The sequence below is a fragment of the Lytechinus variegatus genome, chromosome 2, assembly GCF_018143015.1.
Source record: "Lytechinus variegatus isolate NC3 chromosome 2, Lvar_3.0, whole genome shotgun sequence".
NCBI lineage: Eukaryota > Metazoa > Echinodermata > Echinoidea > Temnopleuroida > Toxopneustidae > Lytechinus > Lytechinus variegatus.
Genome location: NC_054741.1, coordinates 45,851,127 through 45,866,080, shown reverse-complemented (window position 1 = coordinate 45,866,080; position 14,954 = coordinate 45,851,127). Strand labels below are relative to the sequence as shown.

The following is a 14,954-nucleotide window of genomic DNA, read 5'->3' as shown; positions in this document are numbered from 1 at the left end:
GTAGGCAATGGGCTAAAAGTGTATATGGGCCTGTTACAAAGTAGTTACCCATCTGTAAATTAGGATATTGTTATTTTGTCTTCTCCACTTTGTAAACATATCATGTGATAAAGGAGCGTTAATTGTACAAGCCGCACATCAAAGAAATTGCATCTCATGACATAAGGAAGGCAAGCACTGCTGACTACTTTTGAGGAATTGCTGCAAAGCTTCCTCTGTATAATTAGACTAGAAAAATGAAGGGAGTTGCCACAGCAAAGGAAACCGAAAATGATTCTGTGCGGAGAGTTGAATAGAAGGTTCAAAGTTGTCCAATCAAATGGTGAAGTACACAGCAATACAAACCACTCATTCATCACTTTGCATAACAGCAGAATAAAACCAAGTATGTAAGACAGATGATAAAACAATAAATGATTTCAATTTAAAACAAAAAAAAATGCTGGAAAAGTCATTACTCCCCCTTCCCTTTCCCAATAATAGTTCAGAAATTTCTTGGTATGAGCAAATATTTTCTATCACGCATTTCACTCATTTTGGATTAAATCTCATTGGATGAAGTGTTACTGGACAAGACAAGTTCACTTTTATCTATTTCTACATGTACATGTTACTGTTTCAATTCAAATGACAACATAGACCAGGACACTGCAAACCGTCCCATGAACAAACATTCAGCTAAAAGCAGGTTTGTATAAAAATAGAACACAACAATACAAAATACAAATCCTTGCAGAAGTTCATTAGCTTTTTAAATAATTTCTTAAAATTGCAGATGAATATTTACAAAAGGTTATTTGATTTAACTTTCAATTTATCTAGTCAGCCTCTCCAAGGTCCCGTATCATAAAATTTGTTATCATTGAATTGGATCTCTCTTAGCAGACTACTGGCAAACAAGTATAGTACAACAAAATCTCATAAATTAGCTCTGAGTTTTGAATGCTACAGCTTTTGGGCTTTTTGACAGCAAAATAGATTTTTCTCCTCACATTTTGTATTTAGAAGTTAGAGTCAAAGAGTTTTAATATCAATACTCGCATTATATTTCCATAAAGGTTTCAAGTCTCACAACTACAAATACATGAAATTATTAACCTACAACTTAAATCCAGTAAAATTGATTTATATCTCATTCAAAAATGCATTCTTTGGAAGAAATAGTTTGATGAAGTTGGTTAGAATTAAATTTTGAATTGCGTATTTCAAACCTTGCCACTTGAGGTTACTTGGCCTTACCGAGTCCCCTTACATAATGATAAAACAGGACTTAAGTACAGATTAAAAAACAAGATTAAAAACGCTACAGTAACTCCAATTACCTGGATTAATCTAACTTCAGCTTCTGATCTACCTTGGCAGATCTCTTGGTTTGCACATTATTTTGAATAATGAATGAAATTGATTCTTTTTTTGAAAGACAAAAACTAGGGATGTGGGAAGGCAAAATTTGAATACATGTAGACTGAAATATATTTGCTGCAGTCCTAAAATTGTAGACATGTGCAGGCAGCTAGTATTCTACTCTCTAAAATTTTTCAAGCAGGGGATAAAAATGACACACAACTCCCTTAGAATGAAATGTGCATTATCTTGATCAAGTTGGGGGGGGGGGGGAGGCATAAAAAGTAAACAAAAATTATATTCTAAGGCTTCTAAAAAATACCTTACTTTTCATTGTTCACTTTGAGGGAGGGAGGGGCATTATCACTCTTAAATTTGACACTTAAATACCATACAAAAAGGGATTCTAAATGTAAAAAAATTTAATGGTCCAAGATTAAAAAAAGAATCCAATTATAAATATCTATCAAATAAAATGATGTACATGGATAATCAAGCTTAATTTTAAATAGGAGAGCATTCCCCCCCCCCCCCCCGATCTAAACCCAAGTCTGAGAAGGATTAAAAGAATCATCTTCTAGCTACATATGGCATTCTAACACTGAATAGATCATATCAATGTAATGGAAATAACATCAAAGCACATGTATACATGAATTAGTAGGCAAAGAGTGAGTTGTTACAACACAGAAAAGGGCAACATAAGATCATATATGCACAACAACAAAACTTGCAAAAGGCAGGTGTCAAGGAGAAAAAAGCTGCCAAGAACATGAAGTTTGAAAAAATTTGAAGACAATATGAAAAACAAAATATGTGAGAAATCTTCTCAATGTCAAAGGATGTTAGAATGATAAATAATCCATTACTGACCTTCAATTGTGCAAAAATCTAGTACCAAAATGTAAATGAAGCATTTCTATTAGAATTGCATATATCATTTCCCTCAGGAAGAACTTCATTAAATGATTAATATTGTTTTGAATAATAAATATTTTTTTTATTCCTTGTTCAAAAAATTCTAAATATAAAACTTAAAAATTCTTTACAATATACAAAACAAATCTATACTATGTAAATAAATTACTCTATGAAAATTTCCGACTTTTTTCAACACAATAAATTAAAAATACAGAACATAATAGAAAGTAAAAGTATCTATCTCACTTAAAAAATCCCAACAATACAGTTATGTACATGTCTGATATTGATACTGTACCTATAAACATGCATAATACTGAGCTATACACTTTCAAACTAAGTTGAGAATAAGAATCCATTCGGGCGAATGAAAATGATGATTTGTAGACTGATGCTAAGTTTGAACTACAGCATATTTAATAATACCATGACCACTTAAGTAGTGCATGCTATCACAACATATAAATGTACAGGAGGTATTCACAAAGATGAAGTGTGACTAAAGGACGTTCCCAAGTTATGTTTTTGCACATCCCCATCTGCGCATATTTTACGGCATGCGCATTGACGTTTCAATAAGTGAACAGGTGAGTAAATCAGCTACAGGTATCAGCTGATTCTTACCAGTCATCGGCACTCAATGTTCAGCAAATCTTGATGTGTTATTTCACGAAGCTAAATAGCTGAAAATAATCTATGGACAAAATTGTCGCCTTTCACACTTTCTTTTCAAAACTGAAGGTGCTGCTACTCTTTAACGGGCAAACGAATAGCAATACGAGTGGATTCTATATCTTAGTATATAATTCTGAAGTATAATGCAAAATTTTGTGAAATTTAGATGGATTTTGACTGAATGATAGATGTATAAACTCAACGTTGTGATCTTGTGGGGTAAAAAATGCAAAATTATTTTTATTGCATATTTCTCTAGACCTTTCAAATGGGTGAACTTAAAAGCTTGATAGCAAAAAACAAGCATATGAACCCATGTTAAATTTTACATATTTGGAATATTTAGGTGCTAAAGTAACTCAGTGCAAAATTTGGTGACATTTCATTTTAACTGTGGAACGTCCTTAAAAGCAAAGTTGGTGCATTATACACATGTCACACATCACTGCATTGGTCAGATTATGCTCATCAATGAGAAAGACAATAAAATATGTGCATTACTTACTAATAAATGACTTTATATCACATTTATCTCCTGGTAAAACCTTCCCAGGTCAGATGAATGTTGCAGAAAGTTTATTTTGCTATGTAGCAAACTCTCTCCTTAAATATTTATTTCATCTAAAAATGATGTCTAATATAAAGGTAGCATTTCCTATGTAAATGATTTCAGAGACAACCTTTAACAATAATTCAATTTTTACCGAAAAGAAAAATAATTTTCTTGCAGATTATTGTAGCTCTGCATAAATTTGAGTGTAACTGACGTCATATATAAATGCTCATAAAAATCAGTATATCGATCTATTATATATTGGTCAAAAGAATTTAATCATATCAACTTCAAGTACTATATCAACAGGCCAAAATATATCTCTCAGCTAATATTTTTTTCTTCAATATAAAAGACTGAATTATATACAGAGCTTTATACGTCAATCAAAAAAACAGCATTGCATATCACAATCAATTTCAGTTAGTATGAATGTAAGCTGAGGAAATCACTGACGTAAATAAACTTCAACTATTTTATTTAAAAAAAAAGAAGACTTGATTCGAAACGTTCTGTGCTTGGCAAAAGAGCTTTAAATTCTGATAGTGAAACCAGGGATAAAGTCTATTCCACAGACTAGTAGACAAATTATGACTAGGATGGTATATAAAATATGAACCCAAGACTGGCATCCCCTTGTGAGAGACTATCTACAGGTCAATATAAAGACTATGGTTCACAGAATGATCTTGAGGAAACAGGTGCTTTGAAATCAATGAAATTCTGATAGAATTGCTTTACCTGATAACCATAATCCATATCTCTATTTCATTTTCATAGTTTATAAAAAACATGCAGTTGCTCAGATGAGTTTTCATCTAACAAAGATTGGATTCTAACTACTAGTATAGCTCAAGAGAATAAAAATCATAGAGATTTTACCACTTACAAACCAGTCACCAGTCATGCATACTTACAAACGACTTTAATATATCTTCTTCACATGATTATATTTAGTTCAGTTGTGTTCTGCAGCTGCTGTGGCTTGTGCAGGGGACCATAACACAAAGCTTAGCAATCTTATTTTTTTTAACGATTGAATGCATTGAATACAATGTATACAATTAATCGTGAAAAATTATGCATACAATTAATCGCTCACCTTTGTGTTACCGGACCCAGGAAAATATTTCTTACCCTCCAGTTTTCACAGGACTTTTAATTGGAATATGGAATAATCTGAAATTAAGACCATTTTGCCATACACACAAGGCGATTTTACAAGAATCAAGACCAATGCAAGAACGGACCGCTATAAGAAGCACCACAAAATGGGAAAGATTCAATCCAAAAATAATGTCCACCAAACGTGACAAAAATCCAACTGCAACACACACTTCATGAAATACACAGGAATATTCCATCCTCATTTATAATCAAACATCTTTGTTACTCAAATAATTTCTTATTTGGACCTCACTTATTAATTGATTTATTCAATACATATCTATATATTAAAAGGATAAAAACTCACACAACTGTCCCCTTTGTTTAAAATACTTGTTGCAATATATTTCTTTAAATGTTTAATACAAACAATTTCTGTAAATACGTTAATAACATAATTTAAGAAAAAAATTAAGGTGGTTTTCATAAATATTTATCATCTTTTAAAGATACAAGTATACAAGGGTTTATAAAATCTAGATAAATTTGTTGCATACCACAAAACTGTAAACTATTTCCCTGTACTAATTAAAGTATTAATTTAAGTATCAGTGGCATGGCATAGTTTATGGAGCAACATTTAATTTTCAAGGGGAAACATTTTATTATAGAAAAAAGAGACATGCCTATAACAAAAGAAAAGATGGTAATAAATAGGACAGTATTATATTAACTCTGAATGATGATTCAAATGCAAAAAGCCCTATAAAGCCAGTGACACTAAGCACATTAAGACACACCATGTAGGTATCTTTGGCATATATAAAGAATCGGATGGATCGCGACCTTTGGTATGTGCGACCTCTGACCTTAGATGACCTTGATGTGATCAAGAGTAGATAGTGATGACCTCTCGTCCACCACCTCTGACCATGAGCACTCGATCCAAACCTTCTGTTAGTACCTCAAGGTATTCCATATCTGTAGGAGGATTGTAGTCAAGGAAACTTGGAGATTTACAACAAACTCATTAAGTTATACTAATTATTCAATTTCTTTTTCTCTATCTTAGAGTCTATCTTATCTATTTATTCATCCATTTAGCCATCAATTATTAATTCATAAGCAGTTGAAAACAAAATAAACATTGTCTTTCTATTCACTGGAAAGTGTTTCATTATTACTCGTATTTTGGCATTTGTTCTGAAAAATGTGATATATGTATTGGTGTAGCATGTTCTGTTCTAAAAGTAGAATCCAACATGAAATCAAGATTACACATGTTTACCGAGAGCACTACGGTTTTGAGCATTTCAGTGAGTATGAAAGAGGACAGATGATGCTCTCCCTATTGATCTACATCATCTCCTTGGACCTATAATAGTGTTCAAACATTTAGGATTAAGCTAAAAACTTACTTCTTTAACTCATTTTATTTATGTTACTTGAAATGTTGTTTGCCCCCCTCCCCCCTTCACTTGTGTGTCTTGAGCATCTCTTATGAGATGGATATGGTGCCTAACAAACTGCATATATTATTATTATTATCATAAACACAGAGCTTAAAAATGAATCACATGGTTGATTTGTATGCATGCTTGCACATAAGTATCAAAGTAATAAAATTGGTTCTATGATCAAACACTACACTTTGTGTTAAGCCAGACACACATGAAATGATCCAATACATTGTGATTTTTAAACAAATCGCATATTACATTGAATGTGAAAGTTAAAAATGTTTTTATTCGAAGTTAAGCATAATACTGGGAATGCTAAAATCAGAATACCACTTTGTCGTAGGCCTTACGGTAAGAGCAAATTCCACATCAGTTTCAAGCATCAGAGCCAATGATGATGTCATTACGATTTGGAAATGTGAAATTTATATTATTCCTAAAGGGAGGTTTAAAGTAGACTGGAATTTTGATCTAATATTCATACCACCATTTGATTGTTAAGATTTTGTAGGTGGAATGTTTATTTCAGAAATGATATCAAAATTTCTTCAAAAGTCGGATCACAATGGATTGTGTTGTGTGTGTGTGGCTTTACAGGGCCCTGTTGTTGTTCACTGAATGTTATGTAAATGTATCTTTTTAATTATTCATCTGAAGGATACAATTCTGTTCTGCATAAGCATGCTTTGGAGGACCTGGAAGATTTAGAATGACAAGATGGGCATCATGGGATTTCTCCACAATCTTCTCATTCAGACGAACAGCTGTGTGCATGCGTCTCACATTTCCTAGTGACCTACAGAAAAGATACATAAAAAAATATATATAGTAAACTGGATGGAAGTTTGAATGGATAATTTCTTAATTTCTTATGTTTGAGGGATGTAACTATTGTCAGATGAATAAAGAAGAAGGAGATTAATGTATTTATTATCAAAGTATCTATGACTGAATAGTGCCTTTCATGAAATGGTTCTACACTACTGAATTTTATCAGCTGGCAATGCTACTATCTACAACTTTTGTACATTGGAATCAAATTATTGTTTTTAGATGGACTTTTCATGGCTACATTCTAACACTACATAATAATTGCTTTTGTCATATACTGTAAAGGGGAGGGGGGTAATTACTGCTTCAAATCATATTGTAAATAGGGCCCAATTACCATGTATAAGTACAGGCCAATCATGTTATTACACAGTGCCATTTTACATCCAGATTGTGTTAGTCTGGGTATATACTCACATTTACAAATTACCCCTTTCTTGTTGTGTGCACTAATTGTAGCCAGAGTGACAGTTTCTTCTTTCCTTTTTTTTTCTTTACATTTCTTATTTTATCTTATTGTTCAACTTTGTTTGATTCTATTTTTATGTGATCTTCGAAAATTATATTTCACTATTCGCTATCGTATGTAACGTCACTTGGGTTGTAAAGGAAGACCTTCGGGTTACAGTTATTTTTTGTTTTTTTTCCTGGCTTAAATGTGATTCTCCTTGTCCTATTGTTTGTATATGTTGTTTATGCATGTATATTGGATTATGCCAAATAAAATAATAAGTGATAATTATGACATGAGAATCATTATGTTATACCATGAGTCATGATATCATAATGGAATCACAAATTATGTTCAAGCAAATTTTTAAGAATAGAAGCATATAATGTGAGTTTCTTCACATAATATGATTTTTTTTCATCAAGCCAGGACATCACCGATAATTCTGCTTAGCTTTTTAGCGCAATATACTTAAAATATGAAAATTATTGAGATAAATGAAACCAAATATATTTACGGTTGCAGGTGCATGTTCTTGAACTCATGTTGTTTCTTCTTCTCCGTTGCTGCTGACCCATTGGCCCCATTAGATTTGGGGTGGGACGGGGATTCATCGGTGGGCGTGTCTTCAAGTTTAACCAGAGGGGTGTCGACGGCTTCTTGATCATCTTCTTCCTCTTCACCTTCTTCCGTTACTATAGCGATATCGAAGGGGGATTCTGTGGTGTTAAGGTCGAAGGACACTGTCTTATCACTAGATCTCTTGCGTTTGGGAGAGGAGTAGCCACTCGTTGTGGAGTGGTGGTGGTCGAAGATGGCTTGGGCCTGGTCAAAAGAATGAAGTCATAACACATGATCAATAATAATCTTCTTAATTTCCTCCATTAAGGGGCAACAATCATTAATCTTTCTATTCATTACACACTTTGAAAAATTTGATATAAAATGAATTAATATTAAAGATACTTTAATTTTGTTGTTGTTGCAAGCTTGTGTTATAACAAAATGATTTTTTCATTTTTTTGTTTTCATGGCATTGCCAATTCGGAGTATATGATTTAGTCAAGTTAAACTGCTTTTTATCAGGAATGGCACCACAAATCAAACCCCATGGCCCATATTCTGAAACTCAGGTTTAAAGTTGTGGTTTAAGTATGGGAAGCCAAAAGTATCAAAATTTTTATAAAGTTGTATATTTCTTATGTTTACTGTGCTCTTTCCTGATTCATCAATGGTGAAGACAATCATTTATTTATACTTCCTAGACAATTATGAATGATTTGAGAGCCAAAATGAGCTGAAGTATGATATCTCTACTGTTAGTGATTTATGTAACAATTGGCTTTCCATACTTAAACCACAGCTTTAAACCTGAGTTTAAGTTAAACCTGCTATCAGAATACGGGCCTATGTGTGATTTCTCTCAGTCAGAATGAAGAGATGTACTCCAAAACTGTCTCAGACACACTGCCTCTACAGGCTCAGCAAGTGTAAATAATAATGGTATTTATCATCATTATTTTCATGAGCACCAAGACCTGAATAAATACCTAGTGTCAAACTGAAATTCTGATAGCGATAAAAACAATTGACCTATTGTGTACTGAAACACTGAATAGCTACGGGAATCACAGAATTCAGCATTTGACTGTAAACTGTACAAACATACCTCCATTCTACTCTCCTTCTTGGACAGTTTCATCTGTTTAAGCATCTCATTCCTCTGTTCCATCCTGAGTGTGCGTTCATACGTGTAGGCTGAAATATCACAGTCGTGCTGTGCAAGACATAGATAGAACATTTTGTTAGAAATCTGACATCATAAACATATATATGTCTACTAGCATTTTGAGATGAATTAGCTCAATCAATTATTCTTAACAGTAGGATGCTACTTTTCCTTTCTAATTTTGAGTGTTTTCATAGGGAATTTGACACTATTCAGATTTCACTGTGAGTAGGAAATTAATGACCAGCAATCATTTGTAATGCCACTGGAGATTGCCTTTGGTAATGTCATTATCTCACTTTCTCTGGCCCGACAGTTGCCCAAGGCTTGGCCAGACATCTTCTCGCTGGTACACCCGAGTTTGCTTTATACTTAAAAAGATGTCTCCATTACAGGTATTTCCAATATTTTTCACAAAGTCTGTGGTCAGCAAGAAATAATTTACTCCCAATGAAAACTAAAATTAACACGACTTTGAAGTTTTGACAACTTTGCACACTTCTTTCATACAGTCTCGTTAAATAAATGCTAACAATGATCTTAAGAGTCTCTGTGAAGCTTAGTAATCTATGTTGATTGGTACATTATGTTGTAGAAGTATCAGATATCGCTTTGTAGGAATGACACATATCAATGACAGAAGCACTCACCAATTCAACTACTTCAATCTCAGCCTCGATTCTAAGATGATACAAGAAAGTCGTAAGATCTTTCTTGATTTGTACACTGTTATCTTCCAATTCTGTAGCGTAAAAAAAAAGAAGATACATGATGAATTACTTCAAAATTATATCTTTGTCTTATAGCATTCAAGAAGGTGCAAACTCATGATTAAATCCAAGTGTAAAATATCACAGACCCTAACACAAACCTTAGAAAGAGTAGCTAGAGTATGTTATAGTATATTATACAACTCCCAAGAATGTTCTGTTATCTGATTGGTCCAAATCGAATCACATGATATTCAGCGAATTGCACTATGGCATCCAAAATGCACTATCCTGCACTCTTGACGTCATACCAAATGCACTAGAATTATCTAGAATTCAGATCAAATATAGCATTTGGGGCAACTCAGTAACATGGGGGAGGGACGGTTGTATAAAACAAACAATGCACGCATTCTTGTGCATAGAGGACTTAAATAATGAACTCAGTGCTTGACTCGCCAAATGGATATATCGCACTCGGTCCTGCAGACTTCGTGCGGTATATCCATTGGCTCTTCTCGCACATCGTGCATGCACATGCTTACGTGCATTATTTGTATATTACACAATTACTGTTTAATGTGCAGCTGTATACCTTTTTTCCATCTTGTAATGCCTAATTTCTTTCCCTTTATTCCATTTTCTCTCACTATTCCTTTCTTCACTGTGCTGAATTTCTATTTCTCATTTACTCTCAATCAGACCCTTTTTTCCTTGCACGGTTGTCTACCATCCTCTCTCATATGAATTATAATAATTTTTTTCATTTCACTTGTTCTTCAGTCTCTGTCTTCAGAGTGTACTAATTTTGCTAGTTTCTTTCTTTGTTGTATTGCAAACACATGTTTATTTACATTTTCTTTCAAAGGTTCATGCGTGTATGTGTAAGTATTGCCAGTGGAGGGCAAATTATACATTCAAAATATGGATTAATGAAATAAATCTGAATATAATGCAAGAATGTAACTTGTAACAAATTTAATTAAGTCTGCAAATGATCTTGAATGGCTACTTCGTACATAAAACTGTGCCTTCAGGCTAAAATCAGAGAAGTAATACTTACGTGCTACTGTGAACACCCTCATGCGGCAGTTCTTCCAAACTTTGTGTTGGCGGAGAAGGAAAGGGAGCAACATAAGCATACCACCATCATCTGGTAAGCAGGGGAAAGTCAAGGTTATTTACAAAATTAAAACACAAAGGGCGGTACTCTGATAGCGGTAGTTTTCCTACACCTGGGTGTGTATGGATTGCCAGTTGTCAACTTATTCACCAATCAATACTATTCTCATCCTGCTGCGAAAATGGTCAAGGTGTGAAATTGAAAGAATAGTAAAATAAATTAGAAGGAACATCATAAAGCCCAGCATTCCTTAGAAGTGTAGTTTAAAATTCTAGTTTAGAACTAGGGTTAAATCATGGTTTCATTATCAGAACCCTACCAAAACAGTCTTATTAGGAAGTCACTCACCCATCAGGTGGTATAGGGTGCAATATCAATAATATTGTGAGTTTTGGCAAATAAAGTGTAGCCAGTTAGATGTTTGGAATTATATCTGCCAAACTTTTGAGACTAGAAATAAGTAGGAATCTTTAGTGAAGTTGCTTATTTTATTGACTTTTTGTTGATGAAAATCATGCATTTCTGGAGGTAAAAAATAATACTCCATCTTCAAAAAGTATGAATAGTTGGCAGGTATGGAATGGATACATAATGTATTCCCTTTGTTCAATGGCAAAATGTTGTAAAGACAACTATTTATCATTTGCAAATGCAATTCGAATGGCTGACAGTGAGCTAGTTCTGGAAATTGTTTATTTGTTGAGTCTTTATAAGGCACGATCCTGAAAGATCTTTTATACAGTTAAATCACAAGCATACTATCCCAATGCTCAGATTAGTCTTTTAACATTTTGCCAGCTTCAACACATTGCCTTAGTTTATTAATAGTTCATCAAACAGTTTTCAATTTTTTTTATAGTCTCTCAAGGATACGGACAATCCACCAGACATCTATGCATCCTGCATCAAGTTTCTCATTGTTGGCTGGGAACAACTGACAATTCTTCACCACTAATAGGGCATTGTGACTGGCAGACACAACTCGAACAGTATCTAGATTAATGCAGTGAAAGCAAAAGAAGATGAAACAATTAATATTGAACAGAGTGAGGACAATAGTATCTTTTATACAGTCAACTTTTTCATAGAGATGTATACAGTTCTAAAATCAATTGGCATTGCATTTATATGCATTCTCCATCCAGGTGTTTCCTCACACACTTGGGTGTCTGATCATGGTAGCTAAAGCTGGGGTAATAATAACATTTTGGAATTGAAGTAGCTACTCTTATTAAATATGATGTGATTATTATGATATAAAAATACAAGCTTATTATCATTATCATAACAATAATAACAGTAATATGTCCATTTATATTGCGCTATTATTATGTGTATATACTCAACCGGCTTTCATACGTGGTATCATAGTATTACTCCGGCAGTAGCTGAGCCGCCAACTTGGTGCTAAAGCGTCGAGGAATAAATCCTACGTACCGCGTACGCATTCACCTCACCTGGGTGGAGTGCAGCACAATGACAATGAAAATAATTCTTACATTAGAATTCAACATAGATGTCATACTAAACCCCTCAAAAAAAAGTTTGGAAATCTGAGTTTGGTCATTAAATTTGATGTCATTCAAACGATCATTTAACTCTCTTTAAAATGATACCATGCTTGTTATGATCATGCCATCACGAAAAGAGCAGGATTCATAAGTGTTGGATGAGGTCGGAATTGAAAAGCTGCAAAACGAGCAGAAATAGTCATGAAGGGTCATTACAGAACGAACATGCTTCTTTTTGTCTGTGTCAAAAGAGATGAAAATCCATTCGAATCAAGCCCCTGCTTCTTCATTTTTTATGTTTTGTTGTGGTTTATGTAGTGATGGTTTTGTGAGATAATATGGTTTGAGTCGAGGTTTGAAATACCCATGCATGTTTGCTTGTTTCTTATGTGTTTGCTTGTGCAGAGGTGTGTTTGATTGCATATTAATGTTGTTAAGGTGCATGAAAACAAAAGAAATCGCTGAGAAACTCACTCATCATCACAGAAAAAAGAACAGTGACATTCAATATTGTGTCATTTTGCAACTTTTGAATTTAGACCTTGCTCCACATTTCAAGGCACTGCACCTCCATGTGAACCATAATCATATCATGTAGGTTATCATATTAAAGAGAATGATCTATTCATTGATATTGATTACACATTGATATTTACTAAAACCGAGGAGGGATTATCGATCAAAGTCAGATTTCCAAACTTTTTTTGAGGAGTTGATTTGTTGCTCTGGTATTTACAAATTAATTTCGGAAAGAAACCCAACTGGACACAATCAAATTATTTTTGTTATGTGTTTGAAAGAAAGAAAGATATTCATGAGGTGGTGCTCTATAAAGCTGCTGGTTGATTTTTGCTTTAAAATCAGATTCACACTTCTGCCTATCTGTAACACTAATTTCTCTTTTTTCTTCCCAAAACTTTTTACTTGGGTTTAATAGTTTCCCTTTAAAAGGTTACCTAAGAACACCTTCCAAGATCTCTCATCGGTGTTATGTCTCCATCCATACGGCCATCCCATCACAACTGTGTTATGCTTCAGACCACCTAAACCACACATCTGAACACTGTCACCAGAAAAAAGAAGAAGATACATGTATTATAGGTAAATGGTTATCAGGGGCCCGTAAGAAGATTCACAACTATTGTTAATTTGCCATTATTTATTGCAACTTCCATGGAAAGCTTGATAGTCAATGGCTGCTGAGCCATGTTACCATGGTAGCTACAATTAATGTACGTCTTATGTAACAGGTCCTAGAGGTTATTCAATTAGGTTTTATTAAAAAAAAATACTCATCAAAAAGTCCGAGGACTAACAATGTGAGTTTACATTTTAAAAAATACATAACAAAGAAATAAATACATAACATGCAGTGACCATTAAAGAAGAAAAAACATTATGTTAAAACTTAATTTAGTCAATTCCATCTAAATAAAGAGTTGGGTAGAAGAAATAGAGAAAAATCAAACAGGCCTAACACTAGAAATATAAACATCACAGAAAAATGCAACATTTTCTGACGATTTAAGGATTTCACAGTAATGTATGTGCACATCATGATCTGCGCATATTTTATGTTATGCACATTGATGTCAACATGGGTGAGATGATTAATCAGCTATACATGTAGGATATTTCAGCTGATTTTTCCCATGATCTGCATTCTAAATGCAGATCCCATGTGTTCTTTTATGAAGCTAATTATATAGCTGAAAATAATACATGGACCCAGTTTTGAATACCTCTACAATATCAGAATACTTTCCTCTGCAGTGCTGCAAAGTATTACAAATATGGCCTCGAGTTTGAATTGATGTGGTTTGGAATATTTCCATACATAGATACAAGGCTTTGTGGTGGATTTTTGGTGTTAAAAAGAAAACTTATTTGCTCCAACAGAATTGCTGATAGTTTGAACACAAGTACATGAACCCTTATTTTAAAGAACCGTATTCATTCCTCTACAACCTGGCAATTTTTGGTGAAACTGACATGGGCTTTGAAAATGGGTTTTGCAATATTTTTAGAAACATGTATGTTTTTGTCATCATTCACATCATTTTTTTTAGAATGGAAGGTGTTGCTAGCCTTAAAAGAACAAGAATAGCAATACAAATGCATTCTCCATAAAGTTTTCAAGTTTGAACTATACTGTAAAATCTGATGAAATTTTCATGGTGTTTGACTGAGTAGTGATCTTGTGAGATTTAAAAATTACCCAATTTGTTTGAATGTGCAATTCTCTAGAATTGTCGAGAACTTGAACTTTGAAGTTCGATAGCCAAAAATCAAGCAATTGAACCCACACTATTATATTTTTTTTTGCATATTTGGAGTATTTAGGTGCTTAATTAAATCTGTACAAAATTTGGTGAAAATGACATGGTTTCATTTTTAACTGTGGGACGTCTTCAACTACTGAATCGAGATGAAAAACCGGAATATCAGTATTCAAGCAAAAGCAAAATGAGATGGAAAGAGTAACAAGTGGAATGCCTCTGGCCGTCTCACCTGCATCACGCGGTTCAATATAGCAGCA

General features: G+C 33.6%; 1 protein-coding gene across 6 annotated transcripts in view; it reads right to left on the bottom strand.

Annotated features, from left to right (window-relative positions):
- Positions 1-3,786: 3,786 nt before the first annotated feature.
- Positions 3,787-14,954, bottom strand: part of LOC121408151 (solute carrier family 12 member 4-like) — a 70,320-nt gene continuing 59,152 nt past the window's right edge. For all 6 annotated transcript variants that reach the window (XM_041599490.1, XM_041599491.1, XM_041599496.1 and 3 more), the window contains 8 exons: positions 13,372-13,478; positions 11,778-11,897; positions 10,845-10,934; positions 9,722-9,813; positions 9,012-9,119; positions 7,860-8,167; positions 6,723-6,856; positions 3,787-5,581 (listed from right to left, as the gene is read on the bottom strand). In XM_041599490.1, coding sequence (XP_041455424.1) covers positions 5,490-5,581; positions 6,723-6,856; positions 7,860-8,167; positions 9,012-9,119; positions 9,722-9,813; positions 10,845-10,934; positions 11,778-11,897; positions 13,372-13,478 — 1,051 coding nt within the window. In that variant the 3' untranslated portion in view covers positions 3,787-5,489. The remainder of the gene's footprint in view (positions 5,582-6,722; positions 6,857-7,859; positions 8,168-9,011; positions 9,120-9,721; positions 9,814-10,844; positions 10,935-11,777; positions 11,898-13,371; positions 13,479-14,954) is intronic.